General features: G+C 35.5%; 1 protein-coding gene across 1 annotated transcript; it reads left to right on the top strand.

Annotated features, from left to right (window-relative positions):
* The first annotated feature begins 5,386 nt into the window (after positions 1-5,386).
* LOC147538585 (uncharacterized) lies at positions 5,387-6,823 on the top strand. Its single transcript, XM_086642977.1, has 3 exons — positions 5,387-6,175; positions 6,259-6,307; positions 6,441-6,823. The coding sequence occupies exons 1-3, from the start codon at positions 5,387-5,389 to the stop codon at positions 6,821-6,823; spliced, it is 1,221 nt and encodes a 406-aa protein (XP_086499103.1).
* Positions 6,824-13,170: the final 6,347 nt, after the last annotated feature.

The raw sequence follows: 13,170 nt of genomic DNA, 5'->3' as shown, positions 1-13,170 counted from the left end.
ATTTGTGTGGCTGCGGTTCTGCCCGTTAGCCCGCTCGGGCTCTAGCTACAGACTTACTATTTAAATAAAGGAAACTTGAGTTGATACTTGGTTGATACTTCATGATATCTCTTAAAGGTGAAGACATCACTTCTATCAAAATAAAAATGATAACATATGCCTTTTACAGAATAAAAGATACAAAGCTAAACAAAAAAATATAGATAAAATGTCTCTACAAGAACATAGAATGAGCAAAGAGAGAGAACAAATATGTTAGTTTGTATCATTTATTGGTACAAACTGACAGTGAAGTTTATATATGGCTACCAAGTCTAACCCTCGTAGTAATGAAGATTTAGGCAAACAGTGAGGTTTATATATGGCTACCAAGTCTAACCCTAAGTCTTATTTGAGAAAGAAAAGCTTAGCCATTAGATATCATGACCCTAAATCTGGGGGACCTAAAATCTCAGGTTTAAGGGTCGGTTTAGCGGGTCGGACGTTGGCCAAAGAGCTCTACCCGTGTCCCGCCCATTATAGCCCGAAGTAACGGGTGTAGTGTTTTGTGTGTATCTAATACAACTATCTAGTGTTTTAAGCGGAATCTCAAACATCTATATATTAACACTAGATTACCAGGATCGATATGCAAGAACTAATCAATGAACTAATAGAGGAATAAATACCTTTATCGCGATTTTCCCTCGAACCTTTCCAATCGCGTGTGAAGATCCAGAGCTTCAAGTGTAGCTCCTCCACTTGAGACACCGAGTAGTTTAACTTGATCTTCCTTCCTTAATGTCTGCTAGGACTTAATGGAAAGTTGAGAAGAACCCTTCTTGACTAGATTGATAGAATGAGAGTTTTTTCTCTACAATCCTCTCTCTCCACTAGTTGTATGGTACTTCAAATAATATATATATATATATATATATATATATATGAAATCAACAAGCACAAATTTAAATTCGAATTAAACTAAGAGTAATTTATTTATGTAAGTTTTCTTCAAAGACTTCAATTATATATTTCTGGTAATGCAACACTTTCGTGTCAAATAAGATACTAGTTTACCATTTATCAATGATATTTTTTGAAAAATTGACTACGTTCTACGTTAGTCGTTACAAGGCATTGATACAACACGAAGATGTGATGAGCACGATAACCGATTAAGTTAAACCAAGAAATGAAAGAAGCATAAAGCCCAACAAGATGAAAGAGGCCTGAAACCCGACATTTTAGTTTAAATAATATTTGGAGAACTTTGCTTTATGTAGGTATAACTTTTGTTGAAAACGTTCGATAATTTTAGCCTCCCCTCGAACATACAGAATAAGTGAAAAAAAGATATTTTAAAAAAGTAAACAAAATAAAACAGTCAAAGAATAGTCAATAGATGAAAACTTTCAAAACGACCATCCAGTTATTTCTCTAAAAATAAGGAGCCAGGGAGGAATTCAGTCATAAACTAGAGGGTCAAACAAAAAGTAATACATTAATTAACAGTAGAAAAAGAGTTTAATAGCGGTCCATGAAGAAAAACTACCCATAGAAATACTTGAGCTCGGACTTGATCTGTCTTCTAATTGTCGTAGACTTCCATTCATCTTATTTAACAAAATTAATCCATTTGGTCCACTACTACTTGGTGTAGTGGTTGGAGGTTCACTCCGTTACGCGAACATTGGTCTGATTCCCATTAAAAGTGAAAATTGGTGAGTTAAAGATGAATTTGATAGAGTTTGGAACCTCTCCCAATATACTATTATGCCGTTTGATTTTCCTTTTTAATGTGACAATGAAAAGTTTAACAAAACTTATCCATGATAGATTGTAACTTTTATTTGTTTTGAAAGATGATAGATTCTAACTTCCCATATCATAGATATGACAAACCACATGTCTAACAAAATTTATGTGTTATCCTCCCATCATATGGTGTAATGAGAGTTGTTACAATAAGAAAATTTATAAGTAATTTTAAAAAAAGATAATCAAAACTAAGAGAGACGAAAAATTGGATAAGAATACGATATCATTTCTAAACTATGATTATTATTTTGACGGAATACATGACGTCCCCCATCTACACTAGGAGAAAGTATGGGTCTATGACTAAGTTACGAAAAGATAAATTATTCAGTGTGTTAAGGTTCAAATTATTCAAAATTGTTGTGACGGTCAAATTTGAACTTCCAAACAACATATGAGATATCGAGATATCTCATCAAAAAAAAAAAAAAACAACATATGAGAGTCAAATTTACCATTTGGTTAGCCTAAAATGTGAACAAAATAGAACAAACCACTTGTTAGTAGCAGTGTCAAGGGAGCAGTTCAGATATTTAAACGAAAGATATTAAGTCCTAACTATTTAGTTTAATTTCGGTTCTGCAACGTAAGGATCCACAACCAACTATTTTAAGAATTCAATTATTTTAGTACAACTTTATTAATAGGAGATCAATGGTAAAGTTATTAGTTACAACTGTTATAATAATAATAGAAATTGGTGGAGAGAAAAATAGAAACTATAATATCATTTATAGTTATTATACTATCTGTATATTGTTCACTTAAGGATTATAAGAAAGATGACAATCATAAAGTAAAAGTAAAGAGAGAGAGAGAGATTTAATCCAAAGTTATCTAACCAACTAATGAGAAGTTGGTTCTCTATATATAGTAATTGATGCACAGGGGAAAAGACCAATAAAGTGACAAGTGGTGATGCATGGGAGTAATGGCTCCATGAAGTGACAAGTGGTGATGCATGGCAAGGACGAAACCAGAATGTTTGTTACCGGGGGCTGAACTATTATAGTCATAAACTAGTTCGACTGCTCCTGCTAGCCATTTCAATTGTACTTACTTAAAATATACTTTATTGACATTAGTTAAATGATTACTTACAAAAATATACACAATTATGTAATTAACTTGTAACGGAAGAGAAGAGAAGAGAGATAGAGAGAGAGGGAGAGGCAGAGATAGAGAGATATATAGATAGATAGATAGATAGATAGATAGAGACAAAGAGAGAGAGAGAACGAAAAAAAGACTACTTCCCTAAGAATTTACCTGTTCTCGAGTTATGATTTGAGAGACAATCGATTTTGGTTAGTGAGAGCTCAAAATGTGGATGACTCGAATTGATTTTGTTTTACAACCAGAATCAATATAATTAACAAATTGAAAAGAAATTAAAATAAGTTAATAGTTGAAACTGGAAAAAAGAAACTTGTTGTTGGGTTAATTGGTTCATTGGGTAAGTTGATTGGTAGCTATGAATTGTGGGTGGTGAATTGAAACGTAAAATGATAGAACTAATCGGAAGGCATTGACGGCTATGAGTTGTGGGCGGCATCTTTGATTAGGTCATTGGCTGACAGGCTGTTAAGAATTTAAGTTGGGTTTTAGGTTGAGATTAGGGTTGGTTTAAGTTTGGAATAAAGGGCGGCCAATAAAGGGTAGGTTGAATATTTTAATTGTTTATGAGTGATAAACAGTGTGAACATTTAAGGACCGGAAGGAGCCATGGCCCCTCCTGGCCCTTACATATCTCCGTCCGAGTAATGACTCCATGAAGAGACACGTATGAGGAGGTAGGAGTACCAACACTTTCTCCTCAAGTAACTCCACTTCTCTGGATAAGATTTCTGTAACACTCAAGGCAACTGTAAATCTGTCTATGGGCAGCCAACATCATATATAACACTCCCCCTTGAATGACCATCACTCGAAATAATTGCCTTATTAAAACCATGTCAGAAAAACCCAATGAGAAAAAATCTGATGAAGAAAAAAGAGTACAAATAATAGATTCCGAGTGACGACGGATACGCAAAATACTACCTCGTTAAAACCCTGCCAGAAAAACCCATTGAGACAAAAACTGGACGAAGAGAAAAGAGTACAGAGCATAGATAACGATACATGAACCTGCACATGATAATAGACTCCCCCTGATGAATATCAGATAGACTGAGTCTTACATCATCATTTGATTCAAGCGTGGCATTCCGATGCCTTCTACTAGTTTTCTGAACTTTGTAGTAGGCAAATACTTAGTAAACAAGTCAGCATAATTCTCACATGATTGTATCTTTTAGATATCAATCTCATTATTCTTCAGGAGATGATGTGAATAAAACAACTTCGGAGAGATGTGCTCAGTTTATCGCCTTTGATGTATCCTTCTTTGATCTGAGCGATGCATGCTGAATTATCTTCGTGAATAACTGTGTGGGGAATTTGTGATAGGGATAAGACCACTGGAGCTTCTAATGTGCTCAATAATGGATCTGAGTCATACACACTCTTGTGGCTTCATGGAGAGCAACAATTTCTGCATGGTTAGATGAGGTTGCATGCATAGTTTGTTTACAAGATCACCATGAGAAAGTTGTACCTCTACTTGTGAATACATAACCTGTCTGTGAAATCCCTTTGTGCGGATCAGAAATATAACCGGTATATGTGTATCTTTTTACTTGAGAATACCAGATAAATTCTTTGAATAAAATAATCCCATGTCAGTGGTTCCCTATGTTGTAAAAGGCGATGCTTAAGCGAGCTTAAGCGCCCAAACGGACGGGTTAAGAGAGCAGTCGCCTTATTTTGAGGCGAAAATAGCAGATTTCTCCTGGTGGCGCCTTCAGACGCTTAGGCGAGCGCCTTTAGGCTCCCCAGGGGAAGCGAGGGGAGGCCCAAGTCGATTAGGGTAGTGCCCAAGGTTTTTTTTAGGGCTTTAGCCCAAATCGACAACATCTAAGTCTCAATACGTTTCTCGCTCTAACCCTAACGACCGAGACCTCCATGAACGAGAGTTCAAGACGAATCTTCATCTTCACCTCCTTATTTCATCAATCATCATTAGGTAAGTCGTTTCTACTCTACCCTCTTCATCTTCTCCTTTTTGTTTCTATTTCATCAACTTTTTAGTTTTTACACTCCTTTTTTTGCTGTTTTTTTTGTAATTTCCAGCAATTTTTTTTTAACTTATTCTTAATCGTAACTTGTTTATTTACTCTTAAGTCTTAACTAATATTACTTACTAGTTACTATTAACTTGTTTTCTTATTATTAACGTGAAAAATAAAATTACTTGTTTACCTACTTGTTTACAACAATTTTCAGCAATTCTTTTTTTTGTTCTTTTTACTTATTCTTAACTTGTTTATTTACTCTTAACTAATTTTACTTACTATTAACTTGAAATTTTTTTTACTTGTTTACAACAATTTTCAGCAACTCTTTCATACTTTTTTTGTTACTTCTTTGTATATTGTGATGTGAATCACATGATTATGTGAATTATATAGTTTGTGTGCTTGTCATAACTCATAAGATATGTTATCTTATTTCTGATTTATGAATTACTGAATAGTGAATTAGTGATATGCCTTCTTCGACTTCAACGGCTCGTGTGAGACCGTCGAGTGATCCGGGTTGGAATTATGGACAACCGGTGGATGGTGACAAGAATAAAGTGCAGTATGACTTGTGTGGATTGATAACGAATGGAGGAATTAATAAGCAAAAACAACATCTTGCTGGCGGTTTCAAAGATGTAAAAGTTTGTCCTGAGGTGCCTAGGGGTGTACAAGAAGCGACACAAAAATATATGACCGAAGGAAGGAAAAAGAGAGACGGAAAGATTCGATTGAGGACAGCTCAAATTGATAGTGTCAATATTTACAAATCACCTAATGCACCTTATGAGAATGACGGAGAGTCGAAAGATCACAATATACATTTAGATGGTACACAAGCTAGTGGTGGAAGTGGGTCTGGGAGTGGGACACCAACTAGTAGAATGGCTCCAAAACCACCAAAAATACATGGTCAAATGGATAGTTATTTCAAACCAAACCTGAAAAAGTTAGTGCAAAATCCTATTGACAATGTGCATAGGAGGAGAAGAAGAGACAATGTGGCTGAGTATATTGCTGGGTACTTTTACGAAAATGGGATCGCCTTCAATGTAATCAAAAGCCTTAGTTTTGCTATGATGATTCAAGTGGTTGGACAATTTGGTCCGGGGTTAAAAATCCCTACTTACCAGGAATTGAGAGTTCCTCTTTTGGTCAAAGCAGTCAATTCCACCAAGACGTGGATAGATACATTTAAACCCCTCTGGGTTTCATATGGGTGTACTATTATGAAGGATTGGTGGAAAATGGAAAAGGTAGATGTCTCATCAATTTTTTAGTGAATTGTCCAAAAGAAACTGTCTTTCTGAGATCACTTGATGGTTCTGAACATGTAAAGGATGCAAAACTCATCTTGAAACTATTGACTGAAGTCATCGAGGAAGTAGGTCCCGAGAATGTGGTTCAAGTAAGACTTTAACCCTTCGTATTTGGATGTATATCTTAGTTCTTATTTTAGATGTATTCTTATTTCTTATTTTGACATTTTTGACTTAATCACTTAATTGCAAGTTGTAACAGATAATGCATCTAATTACAAGCTTGCAGGAAAGTGGTTGATGGAAGATAAGAAATATAACTTGTATTGGACTCCATGTGCAGCACATTGTGTAAATCTCATGTGCCAAGATGTATCAAACATCGCTAGGATTCACAAAGTTGTACAAGATTGTAGGCATATTGTTGTTTTCATGTACAACCACAATCAAGTGTTGCATATGATGAGAAAGTTCACTAAAGGAAGAGAGTTGGTGAGGCCTGCAGTAACTAGATTTGCTACTAGTTACTTATCGATGGATAGTATTTTTAACCAAAGAACGGGGTTGAGGACAATGATGCTTTCCCACGAATGGACTACGAGCAAATGGGTGAAAATGCAAGAAGGAAAAGAGTATCAAAGATAATGGGGAGGTCCGATTTCTAGACTAAGTTACATCTTTGTCTTAAAATTATCTCCCCATTAGTGGATATTATCACGATGGTCGATCAGGAAGAAAAACCATGCATGGGTTACATTTATCTTGCGATGACTGAGTGTATGAAGAAGTTAGATGTTCTCTGGGAGGAAAAAAATGATGTGGTGATTGAGGAAGTGCTTAGAATTATTGAGCATAGGTGGTCTGATCAACTACATCAACTTCTCCATGCAGCAGGATTTTATCTTAATCCTCGCATCTACTTTGATCCATCATTGAACCCACCTATGGAAAGTAACTTGGAGATAAAAAGAGGGTTGAATGCTTGTATTAAGGTTCTGGTGCCAAATCCTGCTACTCGGTCATTGATTTTTGATCAAATTGTAGAATACCGTTCTGCGACTGGAGAAATGGGGGATGAGGAAGCAATTGCAAAAAGAAAAACGCTAGCACCAGGTATTAAGCAATCAAATATTATTGAGAAATTTTAATTATCTTTTAAGTTTAGTATTCGATAAATTTGTTATCCGCATAATGCAGCTTAATGGTGGCTTAGTTGGGGGAAGGACTTTAGAAGTTTGCTATAAGAGTGCTTGGGCTAACTTGTGCTGCATCTCCATGCGAAAGGAATTGGAGTGCCTTTGACCATGTAAGTGATGAATAAATATGCTCATAATTTAGAATTTCCAAAAACTAAAATCATTATTTTTATAAGAATGTTTATCTCGTGATATAACAGTTACATACAAAGATACGAAACAAACTAGATCATCAGAAATTGAATGATCTTGTATTTGTCCAATACAACAACAAGTTGAAAGCTCATTTTCTGGATCGAACTAGCCCTGGTGGAATAGATTTAGATCCAATCATATTGAAGAATGCTGATCTAGATGAGTGGATTGCTCCATTTAATGCATCAGATGAATTCGTAGTTGGCACCGATATAACATATGGACTAGTTGAAGAAGCTGAGGGAAATGAAGGCGATCATGTTGGTCCGAGTACTGGGTTGAGATCTTATAAGAGGAGAAGATCACCCAACCAAAGCCAAACGCAACCGACAGAACCACAACGTCAACTTGTTGATGAAGACTCTGAATCAGAGGCGGGTCAAGATGACAATCCTGAACTTATAGAAGAGAAAGAAGGAGACAAGTCAGATAACAGTTGTGGTCCTCATTTAGGAGATGATGAAGATATTGACTTTTAGATCTTCACTAGACTTAAGTTTTGATGGTTGATTGCTTGTGTTTTGATGGTTAATTGCTTGTTTGAATACTTTTGAATGTTTTTGAATTATTCTCAATGTTTTTGAATTATTTTTTAATGCTTGGATGTTAAGTTTTATACCTTCAATTTTGGCATTTCAGTGTTTATTTAGTTATTTTTATGTTAGGTACTTGGGTATGTATGTAATATATACTATTTGTTTGAGGCGGTCGCCTCAGCTCGCCTAAGCTCGTTTAAGCGAGGCAATGGGTCTGTCACCTCGCCTCGCCTCACGCCCCAAACAACATAGGTGGTTCCTCTAAAATGTCTTAGAATTTGCTTTATTCCAACCCAATGCCTCTTAGTTGGTGCAGAGCTATATCTGGCTAATAGATTTACTACAAAAGCAATGTCCAGTCTAGTGCATTGAGCTAATTATGATAATGCACCAATAGCTTTCAGATATGGTACTTCTGGACCAAGGAGTGTTTCCTCTTCTTCTTTAGGTCGAAATAGATCTTTCAGAGCATCGAGAGACCTAACAACCATGTGAGTACTAAGTGGAAAAGAATTTTCCATGTTAAAGCGCTTCAGGACTTTTTCAGTGTATAATGTTTGATGTACAAGTATCCCACTTGTAATTTTCTCAATTTGTAACCAAAATAGAATTTTACTTTCCCGAGATCTTTCATCTCAAATTCTTTTTTCAAATATTCTGCCGCCTTAGAGAGCTCTTCTAGAGTTCCTATAGGGTTGATATCATCAACATATACTGCAAGAATAGCGAATCCAGCATCTCCTTTCTTTATAAATAAACATGGGCAAATGAGATCATTTACATAACCTTCTTTGATCAGATACTCACTAAGACGATTGTACCACATCCGCCCGACTTGTTTCGATCCGTATAAAGCTCGATTAAGCTTTAGTGAATACAGGGTACGTGGATTGCCTTCAGACAATTTAAATCCTTCAGGGACTTTCATATAAATATCAGTATCCAGCTTTCCATATAGATATGCAGTGACTACGTCCATTAAATTCATCTCGAGTTCTTCCGGAACTGCTAAACTGATCAAATATCCAAAGGTTATTCCATCCATAACTGAAGAGTAGGTTTCTTCATAGTCGATCCCTGGTCTTTATGAGAAAACTTCTGCCACGAGTCTTGATTTATAATGAACAACTTTATTGTTCTCATTTCGTTTCCTAATGAATACCCATTTGAAACCTACAGGGTTTACATTTTTGGGGGTGTGAGGACTACAGGTCCAAAAATATTACGTTTTGACAGAGAATTCAGTTCTGTCTTGATTGCTTCTTTCCATTTTACCCAATCAATCCTTTTCCTGCGTTACTCTATAGAATGTGGTTCATAATCATCATTTTCAGTGATAATACCAGTGGCTACCGAAAGCGCGAATATATCATCGATGATTATGTTATCTCGATTCAACACTTTGCCATTACAAGCATAATTTATAGATATTTCTTCATTTGGAGATAACTCATGCTCTTCAAGAGCTTCTGCCTCTTCTAGGGCTTCACCCACTTCTAGGGGTGTAATAGCTGAAAGAGTATCTTGTTGATTTGTCGTCTCTTTTGGAGTATTGCTTGCTTGTGGTTGATTTTTCCTCTTCCGGGGAACTATATCTTTAAAATCGATTGGTCATCCACGTTTTAGACGTGTCTTGGACGATTCATTTGCTGCAATATTGTTATCCCGTCCTTCGGGGACATCTATCTTTTCTGAAACATTTGCAGCAGGTATATGTGATTTTGTCCCTCTCGTTGCGTCATTAAATGCGTCAGGTAATTTATTATAAATCTCTAGTAAATGTATTATTCTTTGTACTTCAACTTCAGATTGATTAGTACGGGGATCAAAGTGAGACAAATTTGGAGTCAACCAAGAAAGTTCCTTTTTCGTAATATTTGCTTCAGGTAAATTTACTTCCCCTAATGGCGAGAAAATTGTCTCATCAAAATGAAAATCGACGAAGCGTGCAGTGAAAGTCTCACCCGTTAGGGGTTCGAGATATCGAATAATAGATGGTGTATCAAAATCAATATATATTCCTAGTCGGCGCTGAGGTTCAAACTTTGTACGTTGTGCAGCTGTAATAGGAACATACACAACACATCCAAAAATACGTAAATGAGATATGTTTGGCTGCCGACCCTGAACATACTGCAAAGGCAAGAATTGGTTATTTGAAGTAGGACGTAACCTTATCAAGGTTGCAGCATGAAGGACTGCAGGTCCCCATGCAGTAACATGTAATTTAGTCCTTATCAACATTGGTCTCGCAATCAGTTGGATATGTTTTATGAATGATTCAGCTAGACCATTCTGAGTATGAACATGAGCTACAGGATGTTCAACATTAATTCTAACTAAGAGACAATAGGAATCAAAACTATTTGATGTGAATTCTCCTGCTCCATCTAGACGAATCGACTTAATCGGGTAATCAGGAAAGTGAGCTCGTAATCGAATTATCTGAGCAAGTAACTTTGCAAACGCATGATTCCGAGTCGAGATTAGATTAACATGAGACTATCTAGTTGATGCATCGATTAATACCATGAAATATTTAAATGGTCCACACTGCGGGTGTATAGGGACACGTATATCACCTTGAATCCTTTCTAAAAACTTGGGGGATTCCATATGTACTTTTGTCAAGGATGGACGAGTAATAAATTTTCCCAAAGAACAACCTGTGCAAGTAAAATCTTTGTCTATCAGAAGCTTCTGGTTCTGGGTGTCCCTGAGAGTTTTGTGTTATTCTCCTCATCATGGTAGAGCTTGGATGTCCTAGTCGATCATGCCAAATTTTATAAGTGATTGGATCGTACAACTTCTGGTTGACTACGACATATGATTCGGCTGTTTTAATCTGTGTGAGATATAACCCGGAAGAAAAAGCTTCTAGTCTTTCTAGAACACGCTTCTGGCATGATATACTCGAGGTGGTATATAAATATTCTTTATTATTCTTAGACCCAGTTTTGATGCGATACTCATTCAGATTAATGTCTTTGAAACTCAATAGATTCTTCAAGGATCTGGTCGAGTACAAAACATCGTCGATAATTAGTTTCGTAACACGGGGCAATATTATAGTTGTTCTTCCAGAGTCTGCTATAATGCTTGATGAGCCAGCGATAGTAATCACATTTGCCTCGCATAATTTTTAGGTCGAGAAATATTTTGTATTTCGAAGTATCGAATTTGTGGTCCCACTGTCTGCTAGACAGGTATCTTCATCACCTTTAGATATGTTTTTTCTAGAATCCATACCTTTCATAAATAATATAATATAAGATTCACTACTATTTATATTTATGACATAAACAAAACTATTACAAGTATATACTCCCTCTATCTCATATTAAGAGTCTCACTTTCCTTTTAGAGATCTCTCATATTAAGAGTCCCATTTCCTTTTTCATCATATAAAATCCATCTACTTTCCCACAATGTCCTTACCTTGAGACAACTATAGTTTGTTGGAATTTGTTTTTGCAATAAAAGCACTTAAATGTTTAGTGAGGTGGAAAAATGAGACTCTCTTTAATTTAGACTTTTCTTCTATAATAAATAAGGGTACAAATGGAAGAACAAAATATATGAAAAAAAGTGGACTCTTAATATGAGACGGAGGGAGTATAATATACTCCTTTATAATCTAGCAGTATAATAATTAGAAAAGTTAATACATTAATCGGTAATATTAAACATATCATCAGTTTGATTTACTCCTTTAGGGAGATAATCTCCAACACACAATGGTGGATCAAACTCCATAAGATTCATCTCTGGTGCAACTTTAGATTTCAGAGATGCTCGATATAGGTGTAGGGTTTTGTACGTCTCTAAGACTACTAATCATCTAACTAATGTTGTAAGCGGAATGTCAATCATCATATGATTAACACTAGTTATCCAGGATCGCATGCAAGAACTAATAATGAACTAGAAACATAAAGAGAATACCTGGGTTTGTGACTAGTTTCCAAATTGAATAGGAAAACAATTAAGTTAATACCGATTGGAGAAAAGAAAGTTGTGAGGGTATATCATAGAGGAAATTAGGAGTTAAATAAGAGAGAACAATAATGATAGAAAGAGGGAATGGGGGAGGGAATTGGGAGTGAATTCTGAAGTGGGTCCCTCACGTCAGAATTCACTCAGTGCTTTAAGATCCTCTCAATTGATATTTTATCCCTAAATTAGTTTTAATCTGAACTGTACAATTCCATCAATGGCTAAGAGATAATTCCAACCTAAACCTACTTTCCCCCACTTTCTCACTCTACCAAAAAGCCACAACCAAGCTATTTTTTTGTTGAAATTCCACAACCGATCTGCTCTTCTTTTGAAGTAAGGGATTGAAGATTTTTTGATCGATTTTGATTCAAATTTATTATCAGATCTTCTTGGGTTTATCACAATCTTTTTATAAAAGATGTCATGGTGGTGAATTAAATGGAGTTTGAATAGTTTGAAAGTGGAGGTGATCCATTAATGATTGAATTTTAGTTCCTTATAAGTGACATAAATGCCCAACTTTTTTTTTGTTTGCAAGATGAATACCCAACTTACCCATGCACATTTCAACAAAAAAACTTATCCATGCACATTTTTCTACAGCATAACAGATTAATTTTAAAAATTCATAAGGAAGCATAAACACTGACCGACAAAGAGATCTCCTACAATATTAGCGGTTTCAACAAGTAATATCCTTAGATTGTGGTTGATTTAACAATTCACAGTGAATTGTTACATAAACATTAGACTCTGAAGGAATTTGAAGAGGATAACCCAACATTAAAGAAGACCTTAAAATGTAACATATCCATTGAAAATGAATAAAGTATTTAAAGATCCATCAAAATAAAACATTAAAAGTTAAAACAACTAAATCTTCTAAAACCTATCGAAAACAATATATCAATAGTACTGTAATATCTTTCCAAGTGAAACATAACAACTAATTAAATATTCCAAACTCGCCATAATTTGATTTCCATCTCCATTCCTTTACGTACTACCATCACCAGAATACTTTACCAGTGAAAACAAAGTTGGAGGCCGATAAACACCCATTAAT

Source organism: Eschscholzia californica, unplaced genomic scaffold, assembly GCF_041429995.1.
Source record: "Eschscholzia californica isolate CP2 unplaced genomic scaffold, dmEscCali1.0.p SCAF_5, whole genome shotgun sequence".
Lineage (NCBI taxonomy): Eukaryota > Viridiplantae > Streptophyta > Magnoliopsida > Ranunculales > Papaveraceae > Eschscholzia > Eschscholzia californica.
This window is presented reverse-complemented; position numbering and strand designations above follow the sequence as displayed.

Excerpts from the sequence above, each read along its gene's own strand:
- LOC147538585 (XM_086642977.1), top strand. The coding sequence starts at position 5,387 with ATGCCTTCTTCGACTTCAACGGCTCGTGTGAGACCGTCGAGTGATCCG. Across the intron at positions 6,176-6,258 it reads ATTGGTGGAAAATGGAAAAG|GATGCAAAACTCATCTTGAA; the intron begins GTAGATGTCTCA and ends GAACATGTAAAG. Across the intron at positions 6,308-6,440 it reads TGAAGTCATCGAGGAAGTAG|ATAATGCATCTAATTACAAG; the intron begins GTCCCGAGAATG and ends AAGTTGTAACAG.